Source organism: Crocodylus siamensis, chromosome 11 (genome assembly GCF_052110815.1).
Source record: "Crocodylus siamensis isolate JL-2025a chromosome 11, ASM5211081v1, whole genome shotgun sequence".
NCBI classification, from domain to species: domain Eukaryota; kingdom Metazoa; phylum Chordata; order Crocodylia; family Crocodylidae; genus Crocodylus; species Crocodylus siamensis.
The window spans coordinates 56,186,145-56,202,187 of record NC_143405.1 but is presented as its reverse complement, the minus strand read 5'-3'; the positions used below and the strand labels follow the sequence as shown (position 1 = coordinate 56,202,187).

Here is a 16,043-nt window from a genome sequence, read left to right as displayed (position 1 = left end):
ATAGGAATAGACCTCAGATCCCTTGAATCCCAGCCTATTTTTTAAAGCATCCAAATGTCCCAATGAGTTTTATAGGAGAGTCCCAAATTTCAGAGCCATTTCCTGCAATCTCTGAAGAATCCCTGCTTTGGGATTCTCCCAAGTTTGAAAAATGGATGTGAAATAAGCTGATCCCTTTGAGTGTGCCCAAGGCTTTAGGCAGTATCCTGCTCCAGCAGCTGAGAGGTTGAAGCTGTGGTCTCGGGGCTGCCTCCTGAACTAGAGGCTGCCCTCTGTGCACCACTGTCCTGGGGCTAACTAGTTTTGCCTCCCCGCAGCTAATTAACCTATCTCCGTTACTGAACAAAAAGCAGCAACGCGAACAGGAACTGAAGGTAATGTGGGCTCCTTCTGGCTTCAGAGGTCTGAGGGGTGTCTGCAACCACGTCCTGGACGGCACTCCTTGAAAAGCGATCTTTCTCATTTTTCTGCTCAAAACACCTGGCTTCCTTATACTCTCATTACCTTTTACTGGCAACAGGATTCCACCTTCACCAGTATTTGGCCTCACAGTTAATGGTCTCTTACTAAATGGCAGTGGGGAGGAGGGAAGGGGAATTGCTCCAAGAATAAGAAGATGGGGCAAGTATGGAAAGGGCAGATGGAGCAGTGAAGGAATGGCAGGGTAGAAAAAGGCGCCCATAGTGCTCATCCTTTCAAAGTCCTCCCCCATATCAGCATCAGTCACAGAGCAGTCAGACAGTAAAAGCAGCAGTATCAATAGGCAGGAGGGACGGCAGCCTTGGTTTCGAGCGGCAGGTAGAATGAATAACAACCTTGGTATTTTACTAGTGTCGCTCTGTGGAAAGGACTTTTGGAAAAAGCAAAATATGTATTTCTGGCATTAAGGCTCATTGTTAAGCAACATTTTTTTTTTTCTTTTTCTTGTCCTTTGAGACCCTTTTTAAAAAAAAAAATACTGCGTTTTTGTCAACCGAAATGAAAGACAAATGGTAACTTTGGAAGCAAAGGGAATTGAGGGGCACAGATGGGGAGCTGGAGTCTGCATAATGTGTCATGGCTCATCTTTCTCTGCCACCATTTTGTTGGCACTCTGGGAATAGAGTGAAAAATTGACAATTAAACTAGTGGTAAAGGATCCATGTGAACTCCAGCTGTGAATAAGGGATTAGTCCCAAAGCACAAAATGGAGTCGTGATATTCTGCTTCCCATATTTAAGGCACACAACTCCCTACCTGACAAAGAATAAAGATAGTTCATTCCTGTTTTTGCTTTTCTTCATCAAGTCAGGGTTCAGAAAATAGCACCAATTTCATCCTTCCCTGTATTTCACCACCAAAAGCTTACCTGGAAGAAGCCCTTATAGGTAGAAGTGAAATGGCTGGTCAATTTGTGTTCATCTGGTGGTTGACCTCTCTTTACACAGCCACAAATAAACCTGGCAATCTGGTATAATGGTGCAGTTTTTCTGAAGGCTTTCTAAGTTTCTTCATTTCTTCAAGGAATGGGTTTGAGAACATCGAACACTTTGCCTTGCAAGGCACTAAACCACCCTCCTGGATAGTAAGCCATTGGATAGGAGCAATAGTTGCTTCTTCTCTACCACTCTCCATTGTTAGCTCTCAAAGTATTTTGCAGGGAAAGAAAAGGATCTTTATTCCTTTTTTATAAAACAGAGGAATGAAGCCTTCAAAAGTAAAATGATTTCTCTGAGATCACCAGCAGTTTGTGGCTCTGGTTTCTTGAATCCCAGTTTGGTGAGGTGCTAACTTGGTCCCTTTAGTTGCCTTAGCCAGGTAAGCTCTGTATTTCGTTTCTAGGTTCATAAACATCTAATCTCCCGCACCTTGTTTGTAAATGAGAGAGAAAACAGGCAGTTGTGTTCCCTCATTATCTTTTCTTTTTGTGCACCTGTTTCTGGCTGAAAGTGAGCATCTTGAACAATTTACCAGTGTATTTTTCACTCCTAGGAAGCATCAAAAACAACATTTCCACCCAGTTTTACCGATGCAATCGTTCAACAATTATCCCATTAAGCATCTTCCTAATTCTTAAGTGCCTGTCTTAACTGAACCTTCAAACCTCTTAAAGTTCATCAATTGTAATAAGCTGCTTAGCATTGTTTTAAGTCCTTGAAATCTGTGTATTTCCCAAGGAAGGGGGATTCATTCTTCTTTTGTCCTTTCTGATTTGTTGTTTATAGATCCAACACGGGTTATGGTGCCACCTTTCAGCATGGATGTCACTGTTGGAGAAAGTATTGTCCTGCCTTGCCAGGTATCTCATGATCACTCGCTAGATATTATGTTTACTTGGTCATTTAATGGACACCTCATAGACTTTGAAAAAGACGGGGATCACTTTGAAAGAGTTGGAGGGGTAAGTATTAATATTAAAACAGTCCCCAAAAGCCATTCACCTTTTCCACTGAAAGCTTCAGTAATGACCATAGATAACATAGAAAAGGAACCAAACTTAATGGGAAATAGAAAGTGTTAATATATCCAGGCTGATTGATATTTGTCTTGTGCTTTACAGACTACAAAGAAAACTGTTAGACAAATATTCCAGTTTGGTAGTATTTCACAGAGCCCGATATTAATGGGATTCCTTAAGCAATATCTTCTCATGAATTCTAGGAGCAATATGTTTTTATGTCAGTGAATCCCACCAGTGCTAATGGGAGCTATGGCACATCCATTATTCCAGTTCATAGCATATAGACTTTTTTTTAATCTTCCCCCGGGGAGAATACTCTCCTTAATATTTTTCCTCCCTGCTGAAGGAGCAAAGCATATACTAAACCACTGTAAAACTTTGCATTCACCAAGGCAGTTATAATTTTGTAGCAGCCCTTTTCCAGAGATCTCAAATCTGTTTGATTACTCTTTGAAATAATCAGCATGTTTCCCTAGTACCCTCACTGTGTGATCCCTCCTGTGACCAAGTTACTTCTGCAAGCTAAATATTTTCCCTCGACATTGAATAATCATCAGCAATATTGGGCATGGGAGCAAGGTTTCTTTATTTTATTGTCTGAGATTTCCCAAAGGATGTTATAGAAAATAAGACTGAATACCACTTAATTTTATATATATTTGTGTGTGTGATTTGTGTGTGTGTGTGTGTGTGTATTTGCTTACATGAAAATCAAAACCGTGACTTTCAAACTTTTATAACAATCAAAGGGTACCTTAATTATAGGTTACAAACACCATATCTGGAAGCTGATACCAAGTAAAGAAGTCAAATCTGGAAAAGGTTCTAGACATCTTGTGTGACAGTTAAAATGAAAAATAGCTCATTATACTGTATATTCCTCAAGGCAAGGGAGATTCATTCTTCAGTCATTAGGAAGCATCTATCTAAAAATATTCTCTACTATTTTCTGAACAGTGGTTTTAAAGGTTCTGGGGATAAAAAACGTCTTTTTTCCTCTGGCTCACCAATTCATAATAGCCTCCAAAGTTGTTACCAACCGATAACTACCTACCAACATGCGAGAAATGAGTCCACATTCTTCTGGACAAGTGTTTGGATCAACTCAGTAAAGTAGTCCTGTAATTGGCACTAATTGGCATCCTTGTTAGCAACCCAACCCGTAGAGTCTGAGTGTTAAATGGACACAGAGAATGAACTGCCCTCTCCCATCTGTTAAACAAGCTGAGATAAATTGGCATGACACCATGAGGAAGCCTGTGTTTCTGCTACCTGTGCTGAACCTTGTTGCTAATGGAAGATTTCAGTCCCCAGAGTTGTAAATCCAGTGGTAAATATGTGAGCAGAACCAGGGGCCAGAATGAGGATTTTTCAGTACATCCCTAAAGGAGACCAGACATCCAAAAGGCATCAACCTTCAGGTCCTGTTAATGCAGGGCTAGGCTCCCATTTATGCACCTAAAATGGCCATTTCATCTAGGTGCTTAAACTAGACAGGAGCTTTTGGGACACATCTGTGCAGCTTTCCTGGTGCTCCTACTTATGCTAGTGAGAAGCTCAGTCCCACTCCCCCACCCACCGTGTGCACACGGGCAATCTGCAGACGAAGAGGTGAGGCCTCCCTAATGGCTTCACCCCACTGCTGGTGTCAAGCACGTTGGGGAGGGAGCTCTCAGAGGTGGGTTCACTGCTTTATTTCCTATTTTGGAAAAGGTGGAGCTGTGGCTCAGCAACAAGTTCATGTCCTCTGAGAAAGCCATTGAGTGTTAGGATTTTTTGAAGATCAGTAACGAAAAGGCCAACATCCTTATTCCTTTCTAAATGTGTAGGGTATTGGGCCCAATCAGTAAAAATCAATTAAATCGATGGGGCTAAGAACAGACATTTGGGTAGGTTAAATCAGATTCAAAATGGCTGCCTGATTTAAACTTAGCTCATTCGGGTGCCGACCTTACACTTGCAGACTCGGTCTCAGTGACCAGCAGTCAGTATAAACCTGTAACTGAGCAGAGGTTCCATGCATGCAAACTGGTCTAAAAATTGCAGAACCTGATTTAAGATCAATCTGGAGCTTTGTAGCATTAGACGAATTCGATTTAGGTCAAACCAGTGCATGGAACTTCTGTCCACTTCCCTCGCACAGCCCCAGGGGTGGGAAAACCCAGCCACTTGCCGCAGCCCTGGGGCTGCTCTTTTCAGTTCATCTTCCCCTTCACTGGTCTGTTTTGTGCCCCCACTGCTTCCCCACCCACCACCAGCCGGCTGTCTCCACCCCCATGCCACTTGGAGTGCAGCTGCTTTTATCAGTGTTTGCCACTGCCAGAGGCAAGCGAGTAAGTCCCTGTGCAGGGCAGGAGGAATGAGGGCCTACCCCACCCATGGGTAACACCTGCCCACCCCACACCCTACCCATGGGATGCACCTGCCCTCCCTACCCTACCTGTCTGATCCCTCTACCTATCGCGGCTTGCATCTGCCCCCATCCCCCAGCAGACCCCAGATCCCCTCCAGCCTGCTGGCCTCCCAGCCCTCTGGCTAGCCCCCCCATCGTGACTTACTTGATACTGGGCAGCCATTTTGAATCAAGTTAACCTCCCCCTAATGCCCCCGAATGTCTGTATTAGCCTGGGAGCTCTTTCATTTAGTTCAGTATGATTAAGAACAGTTGTGTTTTCCTTTCTCTGAAGGATCTACTGCATGGAAGGCAAGACAACTGGATGAGCACCATAGGGCACCCAATCTCCTTTCATGGTATCTTATCTGTAGGCATAAGCATATGAACAGAAGACATGAGTTTATCCTGAACCCACCAATACACATTAAATTTCCTTGTGCATTTTCCTACTCCAAAAATAGAAGCTAAACTCTTTTACACTGAGTAGTAAGCTACTACAGTTTAGCTTTTATTTTCTGTGGGGTATGAGCGCGCACACACACACACGTACACAGCCCCCTACTCCTATCCCGTTACCTCTGGGAAACTGGTCATCTGTCCATATCCTATGACAGTATATTTGAGGTTTGACTTTGTAGATTTATGCTAGAATTTTCAAAGGAGCCACATCTCTTTGAAGTTTAATGGAAATAGATGTCTAATTACAGAGGAGATTAGCTAGCCATACCAGCTACAATAAATAGATAGAGTCAAGGTCGTGTGTATGCAGATTGGAAATAAGCTCTCCATGAGATTAGGAGTAAAGAAGAATATCATTCTGCTTCAGTTCAAAGTTTTAGAGTCTCCTTTGAAATGTAAATATGGGTGTGAGGTAGGGCTAGAAGAAGACATGCACCTGATAGATTAACTAAACACGACATGTAGTAAGCATAAGCTTCCGTGAATTCAAGTTCACTTTATTAGATGCTAGAAGTCTCTTTAGAATCACAGGAAAATGGGACCATAGGAGGTCACCTCGTCCACCCATGCTCAAGGCAGAATCATCCTGGTCTGAAATATTCCAGTCAAGGGTTTTTCTAACCTGCTCTTAAAATATGCCAAGAGTAGAAATTCCACAACCTTTCTTGGTAGCTATTTTAATATTTTACCATGTTCACAATAAGAAAAGTATTCCTAATATCTACCCTAAAATTCCCTGGCTTCAATTTAAGATCATATTATTTCTTATCCTGTCCCCTGCAACTAAAGTACTGAATTACATCAGTACTTGTCCTCTCTGCTAAGACTGTCAACCAAGATGCCACTTTATAATGTGGACTTCGGAATAAGAAACTACACCCAATAAGACCACAGCCATTTCACTGTCTATAGCCTCTGAGGGTGCATCCCCACAAACAGAAACATGCATTCCCCAAGGACAAATAGTAGTGGCACATATTTGTGCTGCTGCTAGTTGTCCTTGGGTAATGCCCCTGAATGTGTGCTCTGGCATGTGATAAGTTGCCCCAGGTGGGGTAGGAGAAGCTGGGGCCAACACCTCGACTGGCCCCAGCAGTTGTACCTGGGGACCTGGAGGCCACTCAGGGCTCCAGCAGTAGCAGTCCAAGTGCACAGAGCATGGCTCTGGCTGGCCAGGTTCCAGATTTGGGCTGTACATGCTGCCACCACGTGTGCCACCCCACTTTTTCTCTGGTGCAGGTATTTTTGACACTGGGAGCTCCTGGTGTCAAAAAAACCCCACCGTGCTACAAATTAGCAGAGCAGGAAATGCCTGCATGTGCAGCATGTTCGGTTTGCAGCACCACAGATGGGTCTATGGCACGACAAACAGCATGTGCATATTCGTGGGGAGATGCCCAGGGAGTCCTTAGCCATTAGGACCGTTCAGAACACAAACACTTAATCACTTAGGCTGTACATAAAACACAGCAACAGCCACCACTTGCATTCAAAAACATGCAGGGAAGGAGCATGAAGGTATCATGTGATACCCCATAGGGCTGTGTGAACCTTCGGTCCCTGATTCGATTTGCCAGATATTCAGCCCAATTCAGTGGCTGAATCTCTGAATCCAGACTGAATCAGATGACCCTTTAATCTCTCCAAATTGAATTAGAACCCTCCAAATCGATTTGGAGAGATTAGTGGAGATTTGGACATAGAGACAACTTTAAATGTTTTCTCTACATACCTCTAGGTAGCAGCAGCTCATGAGTGCTGCAGTGCTGGGGCACATGGAGTGCACCACCGAAGCATGGTGGCCTCCCCAGCGTGCTCAGCAGCAGACCCGGAAGTGGACCAGATGCACTTCTGGTGCACTCCGGATCCTCCGGGGAGCATGCTGGGGGGCCCCCGCCTTGGTGACTAGTGCCTCCTAGGTCTGGTGGGGCACCTGGGGTCCCCCTGCAGCCAGTCGCTGAGCCTAGGGACACGGGGGGGCCCAGCGCACTCCCCAGCTGACCCTGAAGTAGACCACAAGTACTTCCGGTCCACCTCTGGGTTTGTCCCTGAGCATGTGGAGCCCACCCCCACCCTGCAGCCCTGTGGGACACACCATGCACCCCAGTATCGCAGCAATCATGAGCTGTGCCTAGTACCTCAAGGTATGTAGATAAAAACATTTAAAGCTGTACCTATGTCCAAGTCGCTGATTCGCCGAACCTTTAGATTCGGATTCAGCTGAATCAAATCAGCGACAGTGATCCGAATCAATGAATCAAATCACTGTCCCTGATTCAGGCTGAATCCAATTCGAATAGGGCCCACTTTGCATACCCCTACCATTTTATACAATAGGTAGACTAGTTAGCACTGCTGGGATGTGGCAGCTCCTGGTTCTTCTCCTTCTTCTTCTTCTCCAGGAGAGGGGTCAGACCTGGGAATCCAAAGTGCCCTTCAGTGCAGCCCAGAGATAGGTGTCAAACCCAGGGGCAGAGGCAGGTAATAAAAAACATGCCTACGGTCAATGTTTCCTACTGACTAGTTCAGGTAGGTCCTCAGTCAGGTAGTTGGCTGCTGTGAATCTGATTCTGAGGGACCTGTCTCTTCCCTGTGTTTCATAGGAAGCTTAGGCATCTAATTTAGGATTATGGATTCCTGTCTGTGGTCTGCACCTAAAAAGTTCAATTCTATATCTTAACACCCAGGCCCCTTGCTCTGTCTAACCCTAACTTTTTTCTTTCCATTTAAAAGAAAACTTTTAAAAAAAGAAAAGTTCCATTTAAAGCCATCTAAGGCAGGCATTCTTGTCTCAGATTCTTGTCTGTACTCTGATACATGGCTAGTGAATAATTGCTAATTTACTGCATTTTCACCTAACTCTTAAAGTGCATGTTATTTCAGGTTTTGTCACTGGTTTTAATTTTTACACTTAGAAATATCAGCTTTTGGGAGTGGTACATGATCAGCTCTCTAAAATATGTGAGGAGGGCATGTGTTACAAAGAAGCTTAAAATAAAAAATAAATGCAGGAGTCTTTCCCACTAATGAAACCTTTTGGATTTATGTATCAGAGGGACAAAAATTGGCAACCGAGCTGTAAAGAACTTTCCACTTGAATCTTCACAGGCAAAACAGGGATTTAGTTGTGTTTAAATTTGACTAGGAATATTTTCAAACCACTCCATCAAGATCCGTTGCAAATAACAAAAAACATTGGCATTAAAATCTGCTTTTTCATCATTTGAATTAAAATTCCAGTGACCCTGGCACAGGATAGTATTTTCTCATGCAGACCAAGTCTGTGTGTCTTATCATATTAGATGCATTTATGCCCAACTGTGGTAGAGAAGATGGAACATGATATGTGATAATATAGAGAAATATTGCCAAAAAAAGCGGTATTAATCTTGCAGATTATGCCCACAGTGTGGACAGAAAATTCACTTTCATTTAGAACCTCAGTGCTATTCTTCACGGTTCCTGATTTCATCTTGTTTAACCTGCTGTATCATGTGCAATTCCTGTGAAGGTTTAATTTCCAACCAAGCTACGGCAGAAAAATGTCTCTTCTCATTTATTCCTCCTTGTGGGGTTTTTTGGTTTGTTTTGCTTTGTTTTTGGTCCACCTACCTTCAAGGTACCTAGTCAAGCTGTGCAAAGCTTTGATCCCTGATTCAATTTGGCAGAAATTCAGCCCTATTCAGTGGCTGAATCTCCAAACCCAAATCAAATCAGGAGACCCTTTAATGTCTCCGAATCAAATTGGATCCCTCCGAATCGATTTGGAGAGATTCAGACTTCTGGTCCAGTTCTGGGTCCACCGGGGAGCGTGTCAGGGGACCGCCTCCTCCCCCCCCCAACTCGGTGACTGGTACCTCCTAGGTCTGGGCGGGGGGCACCCGTGGTCCCTTGCAGCCAATTGCTGAGCCAAGGGGGCATAGACAGGGGGGCCCAGTGTGCTCCCCGGCAGACTTGGAAGTGGACCAGAAGTGCTTCCAATCCACTTCTGAGTTCACCGCCAAGCATGTGGTGGGGGCGGAGGGGGCCACGCTCCTGTGGGACCCTCCATCCACCCCAGCATTGCAGCATTCACAAGCCGTGGCTGGTACCTCAAGGTATTTTTAAAAAAAAAAAAAAATTAAACTCTGTGTCTATGTCCAAATCAGCGTCAAATCTTCAGATTCAGATTCGGATTCGGCCCAATTGAATCAGGGACAGTGATCTGAATCAATGAATCAAATCACTGTCCCCAGTTCTGGCCAAATCCAAACTGAATACAGCCTGTTTCACACACCCCTAGTATCTAGCAGAAAAGATGGAAGAAGCCGGATAAATTTTGACATTGGCTTTCTTGGATATTCCAGAAAGTCCAACCCTTTGCTGACTTTTAATTGGATAAATAATCTCAGTTTACATTTGTCAAAAGTGAAATTAAATGCTGAAATGAAAAGGAAATGCAATTTATGAGCCTCATTGTTATTGTTTGGGGAGATATTTTTGGAAGAAAAATCAGTAGAAGTTGTTCTGAGGTGCCAGGCGCCAGCCTGGTAACTATGCTTGATAGGCCTACAAAACTAAATTACAAACTTTGTTAATATGCTTGAATGATGATACAGTGATCACAATCTAGGCCTAAGAGTTCTAACATATTGAAAGCCTTGTGTCTGGTGAAGGGTATAGAAGTATTTTGAGCCACATATACATAAAGAAACATAATTAGTTCTATTTGGCTGTTAATCAGACATGCATTTGTTGTTTCGAAAACAAATTACTTCTGTTCCACACTAGGTGATGCAAGATTTCCTTAGAGAGTGCTGTTCTCATGATCTTTAATACAAAAGCAGTGGGCAATCAAAATACTGGCTGTATTACAAGCCTGTGAAACTATTGCAGATGCTTCATAATTTGGGCTGGTTTTCACTTATGAAAAAGATGTCAACAGACTTAGACATCTGAATGCCAATGAAGGCTATAAATTGGATGGTTGAAGAGTTAAATGAGGGATCAGAGCAAACCTGCTTTACATAAGTTTTGCCACATCATTTTAATGGTAAACTGTTTAACTGACCCAAACCACATTCCCATGTCCCTCGTAGTAGCCGTCATTTTAGAAATGCTACTGCTCTTATCTTCAAGGCAGGCTCACATATTTTTAATAGGCCATGGCTTGAATTACTAATGTTTTCATCAGCCAGTGTAAAATAAATCCATTAGTCACAGTGTCCTTCATGTGATAATGATGTTTAGAGCTCATTAAAAAGTAATTGTAACCACTTTTCCCTACTTTATCAGCAGGATTCAGCTGGTGATTTGATGATCAGAAGCATCCAGCTGAAGCATGCTGGGAAGTATGTCTGCACGGTGCAAACAAGTGTGGACAAGCTATCGGCTGCTGCAGACCTGATTGTAAGAGGTATTTGAATTTTGTTGCTGCTGCTGTTGTAAAATTATTTGTTGTGCTACCTGCTGCTATTCGTAAGACAATGTGTGGGCTCAGAGCGAATCCCAGTGTCTCAGTAATTACTGTCAGAAATGAGCTCTGAGAGGGACTACACAGTACCTTCTCAAAGAGTACACAGAAATATACTTTACACACGCACGCATATACACAGTATATGTATGTGTGTGCATGTGTGCACACGTGCATGTACGTATATATGGCTGTGTGTATATATACACGCACACACACATATAGATATATATAGATATATGCGTGTGTGTATATATATACCTATATATATAAATATATAGATATAGATATAGATATATCTAGATATAGATATCTTCCTTTGGGGGATAATGTGCGTGCATATGTTGATAAGGTTCTTTGGGTAAATGTGAGATCTTTTATTAGGCCAACTAAATAGTTGGAAAAATTGTTCTTTGCAAGCTTTTGGGCTCAAGCACCCTTCCTGAAGCATAGGGAGAGTCTGTCTATCCCAGATTCAGTGTAATTTAGTAAAACCACAACTGTGGTAAAGTTCAAAATTAAAATCCTACTGCATTGTATGTAGGTGATCTGTTAATATGACCTTTCATTTAAATGCTTCATTTTTTTTCCCTTTCTGGATAGCAAGCATGAGTATTGCCTGGAGTCAGTGTTCTGGGGACTTGTGAAAATTTAAGTTTCAGCTAAACCGGAGGAGGGTCACTGAAGAAGGTCTTAATCTCACAAGATACTGAGCACCTACAGTTCCCACTGATCTGAACAGCAACTGATGGTGCTTGTTACTTCCCAGGAATAGATCCCATGTCCCAAAAGCTGTATCCACAACCTACATCAGTTACTTGCTTGGTTAAATAGCGTCAGAAAAGAAGTCATAGATGGCATCATAATCGGAGACCAACAGGATTCTTCTTCTCTGCAAACTTGTTCAGCCAGGTTGGCTTTATGCAGTTTGAAGAGAAGCTTGCATTATGATCATCAAAGGGAAGTGCTTAGCATTCATTGCTACCTGTGTGCAATGAACATCTTGCTTGGGGAATTGTAATCTTCACCCCTTTAACAATGGGAAAGTTGAAATTCTTAGCAAATGCAAATATAGAGGCAACCGCAGAGTCTGGCAGAGCAGAGTTTCTCAGTCTTTTCTTTGTGAGTTAAATGATACTGTTGCTGCTATAAATGTATCCTCCATGTAATGAGGATGATGCCCAGATCAGCTGTTAAGGATCTATAAATTAGACTACTAAATTAGTAGTAATTGAAGCTCTTAAGGGATATGGTACCCTTCCTTTTACGGGCAATACCGTTAAAGAGACCCAGAAATTTGTAAGCACTATACTTAAAAGAACATAATTTAAGGAACCAAGCAACACAATAATTTAGCTTTTAGTTCCTAAATTCTGAATTTCTCTATAGTAAAATGCTGAGCTTTTGGAAGCATTTAGCTCCACCTGTCGGAAGGGTGATCATAATATTCATGGTTTCTCTTCATGAAACTACAGGCACGTGCTGATGGCAGGTGTTGGTGGAATGGCATGTGCCAGCTCATTGAATCGTTATCTGCAAGGGCTTGTGTGAAGTTAAAACTCATTAATTGCAATAACTGATCTTCCCCATCGAATAGATAAAGCTGCTGTGCACAGCCCCAGGGAACCGAAGTATTCCCATTGCATCGCTGTCTCGTGTTTTTTGTCAGTGCGTCATTTCAGATAAACAGCTTTCCACAAACATTTCAAAACCGTCTACTGATGAGAGCTGGTTAGGTAACTTCCTGAGGACCAGCTCTGAAAACAAGAACATGAGTCTCACAACAAAACAACCACAGCAATAGTAGAGAGAGTCACATTTTTATTCCCCACAAAAGCACCAGTTTCAGACATTTCCCTACAGGTCTGTTGTCCTGTGACTTCTCTGTTTGCTTTTGTTGGTCCTGCTCCCTGTGCTCTGAAGAAATGCCATTTTTTCTTTCCTAACTACAGTGGTCGCACAAAAATAAATCATTTGAAAAGCCTGGGGGAAAGCAAATACAGAGCTGTGACACATGGGAACTTTTTGTGTAAGAGCGGCAGAAGAAGAAACAGAGTCATTGATTTATTGATAAGGATTTATTTATGCCACGCAGGAAGATAAAAATGTTGTAAATGGGATAACTTTGCCTGAAATTTAAGCCACAGCCTGAAACCCTTTATCTAACCTAAGAGCAGTATGAAGCCAAATATTCGCTCTTTTTTTTTCCATTTTTGCATTTCTGTTTATTTTAGGATAGCACCTCTGTGCACTGAATTAGCCTAACAATATTACTTTTTATGCTTCTAATAAGTGTGCATTTTTGCATTTGGAAGAATAACGATCAAAACTGTGAGGCAGTCAATCCACTAAGTAGTTGCCAAGTAGCTTGTGAAGGATAAATTGAAATGTCCCATCTGAAATGTAACCCCATTGTCCAGCCAGCGATGGAGAATTGAACAAGCTAACTGTTTAATAAGGTTGTGTTATGTGATCATTTTCCCCCTGGCGTTTTCCCCTGATAAATTAGATGTGACTAGACCTGACAGAGCTCCCATTTAAACTCAGGATATTGGAAGGTTTTAGGATGCTAATGATACATGAAAATCTACAGCTCCCCGGAGGGCTAAGGGTGGCAAAGTGAATTCTGAAGGGTAGGGAAGGGGTAGTCCTTCCTCTTCTTTCCACATGCCTCTACCAGTGATAGCTATGGCCACATAAGTATGATAAGGGGCAGAGAGAAATATATCCGCTAAGTGATATAGAGCTTTATAAATCAAAGCCAGTTCTTTAAATCCAGGTTCCTATAGCCATCTGGTGGAAAATACCAGTGCTGTGTGCCCCATGCAGGATACTGCACTTATGATAACCAAGCTGCCTCATCTTTGGGTCTCTGAATGGATTACACCTTGCGGTTCTTCTGGTTTTGTAATGCATCTGAAATAAATGATCTCATTTCCCCTTACTAAGTACATAAGTCCATCTAATAAGGTGAGTATAGAGGGGAATGTGATGAGACCTCTAAGTTGCATGCTTATATAAGAAACAATGGGCACGTCTACATGGGGCTTTTACTATGGAGCCGACTAATCATACCACTGTCTGCATGTGTGATGCTATTAGGCCAGAGTAAACTAATTAACATCTCCATAGGATAATACTGCTAGACACAAGTACTATGCTAGGGCAGCGTTATTTACTCTTCTGCAGTGCATGTGTAGGTGCTGATAGGGCTGACTGCGGCACGAGGGTGCTACAGTGCAAGGGCTGCCTGCCTCCCGGCTAGCCCCACACTGAAACACCAGCGTGCCCCAGCCAGCCCCTCTGCTTCATGTTGAGCTGGGTTGGAGCAGCCCTGGGCTGGCAAGCTGACCCTCTGCCAGCTGAGGCTGCTCCGCCCCAGCTCAACTTGTGGCAGTCCCATGTACATGTGTAAATGTTGCTCCTGTGAGCAATAAACTACAGCACAAACTGCATCGGAGTTTATTGCTCTGCCTTAACTGCACATGTAGATGTGCCCAGTGGGAACATAGTTGGGCTTGGGGACATTGGGATCCTGCCACTGTCTTTAATAGACTGATTGAAGCCTGCAATCTATGCAGTATCATCCATTTTTCACAAACATACCTATCTCACCCAGTCAATAAAATGTCACTAAATTGAAGTTCTGGCTGATTTTTTTTTTTTCCCTATCCCTAGATCCCAAGTGAAGTGGAGGACATTTCTTTCCTAATATATGCAATATTACGTGATGATGTGTGTTTGAACTGTATGTATATCTATTTTCCTATAGGTCCACCAGGCCCTCCTGGAGCTGTGACAATAGATGAAATCACTGACACCACAGCTCAATTGTCCTGGAGGCCAGGAGCAGATAATCACAGCCCCATTACTATGTACGTCATTCAAGCAAGAACCCCGTTTTCTGTGGGGTGGCAGGCAGTGAACACAGGTAAATGCAGCACTCAGTAGCAATGGAAATAGGTTATGCTATGAAAGTAGCCTTTTGCCATAAAGCCTGATCAGTCAGTAGAAGTGTAAAGTATGGCTGAAGTTAGCTATGCAGCCAGAAGCCAAGGGGTCACTTTAGTGGCCCCAGTAAACATATACAGTTCTTCTAAACTTATTTCAAGATTTGCCGAGCAAAAGAATTCAAGTGCTGTCAGTGGTATAACTCAGTTTTTCTCATGAATTTTTATGTTCTGTATTTTTACAAGAAGAATTTTTTCTCTCCTTTCGGTTATTACTTGCTGCTACGTTGGGGATGTACAACAATATTCTGCAAAGGCATGCTTCAGATGATGGGCAGTATTATCTAACACGCCTTCTCTTTAGCTGGAATTGTTTTCCCAGCAGAGGAAATGCAAATACCACTGTATAATTGTTCATGCTTTCAGATGTTAATTTGATTCTGCTAACTATTGAGTGAGGCACAGTTTATAAACCAGAAAGTATCTTGAATTTCAAATGATACAATATGTGGATAAAGCCTTTGCTATATACTTAAGTTACTTCTTTAAGCACTTTGGTATAGTGAAACTGATATAGTTCACACTGCCCCTAGTGTTGATGCACTAACACCAGTATAGATGTGCCTTTAATGGTACAGCTATTCCAACATGGGAAGGTAAATGTGCCATACTAGTATAAGGTATCTTCATACCAATATAATAGCATCCTTCTTTTGCACCAGTACACCTATATCTATATGAGTACAAATAAATCATGGAGGTAGCCAAACTAGTTATATAATAGTGTCTAGTTCTTCATTCTTCTTCATTTGAGTCCAGAAAGTACTTTACAAGATGGGACAGGATCACAATAGCCACTGAGAGACAGGATCACTACTGCTGGGGAGGACGAGGTGGGGGACCTGACATTCAAACCTCATCTAGCATGCTAGTGGCCAAGCCACGAACAGAGCCCATGTCCCCGGAGTCCCAGGCCGGTGCTCCGTGCTTTGTATAGCACTACAGAAAATGTGCAATTCATTATGTTTGAAAGAGGCGTGAGCAGGATGCAAGCAGGGAGGATGTAAAGTTTTGTTCTGTTTCATTTTGTTTTAACTGTAGCTTTCCTTGCTGTAGGCACATTACTTGTGTGCACCCTTTCTCACTTTCCCAAGAGCTGACAAAATCTACAAATAAGAAAGGAAGTGGATGGCTCAGTTATGCTGTTCTCATTCACTGCATTCAAGCTAATCCCCCTTGTTTTAAAGGCTTTGAGATGCAGCTTTTTGCTCAAGTGATCACTGCTGTTAAAGGCCTGAATCTAATTGTTGCTAATGGCTAAAACCCCTCTCCTGACCTGCGGGCATC

General features: G+C 42.7%; 1 protein-coding gene across 6 annotated transcripts in view; it reads left to right on the top strand.

The window, feature by feature from the left end:
- CNTN4 (contactin 4) overlaps positions 1-16,043 on the top strand; it is a 581,748-nt gene that overhangs the window by 552,618 nt on the left and 13,087 nt on the right. For 3 of the 6 annotated variants that reach the window (XM_090021951.1, XM_090021952.1, XM_090021953.1), the window contains exons 14-16: positions 2,205-2,380; positions 10,569-10,689; positions 14,519-14,677. In XM_090021951.1, coding sequence (XP_089878077.1) covers positions 2,205-2,380; positions 10,569-10,689; positions 14,519-14,677 — 456 coding nt within the window. The remainder of the gene's footprint in view (positions 1-2,204; positions 2,381-10,568; positions 10,690-14,518; positions 14,678-16,043) is intronic. The other 3 variants (XM_090021956.1, XM_090021955.1, XM_090021954.1) reach the window with 3 other exon arrangements.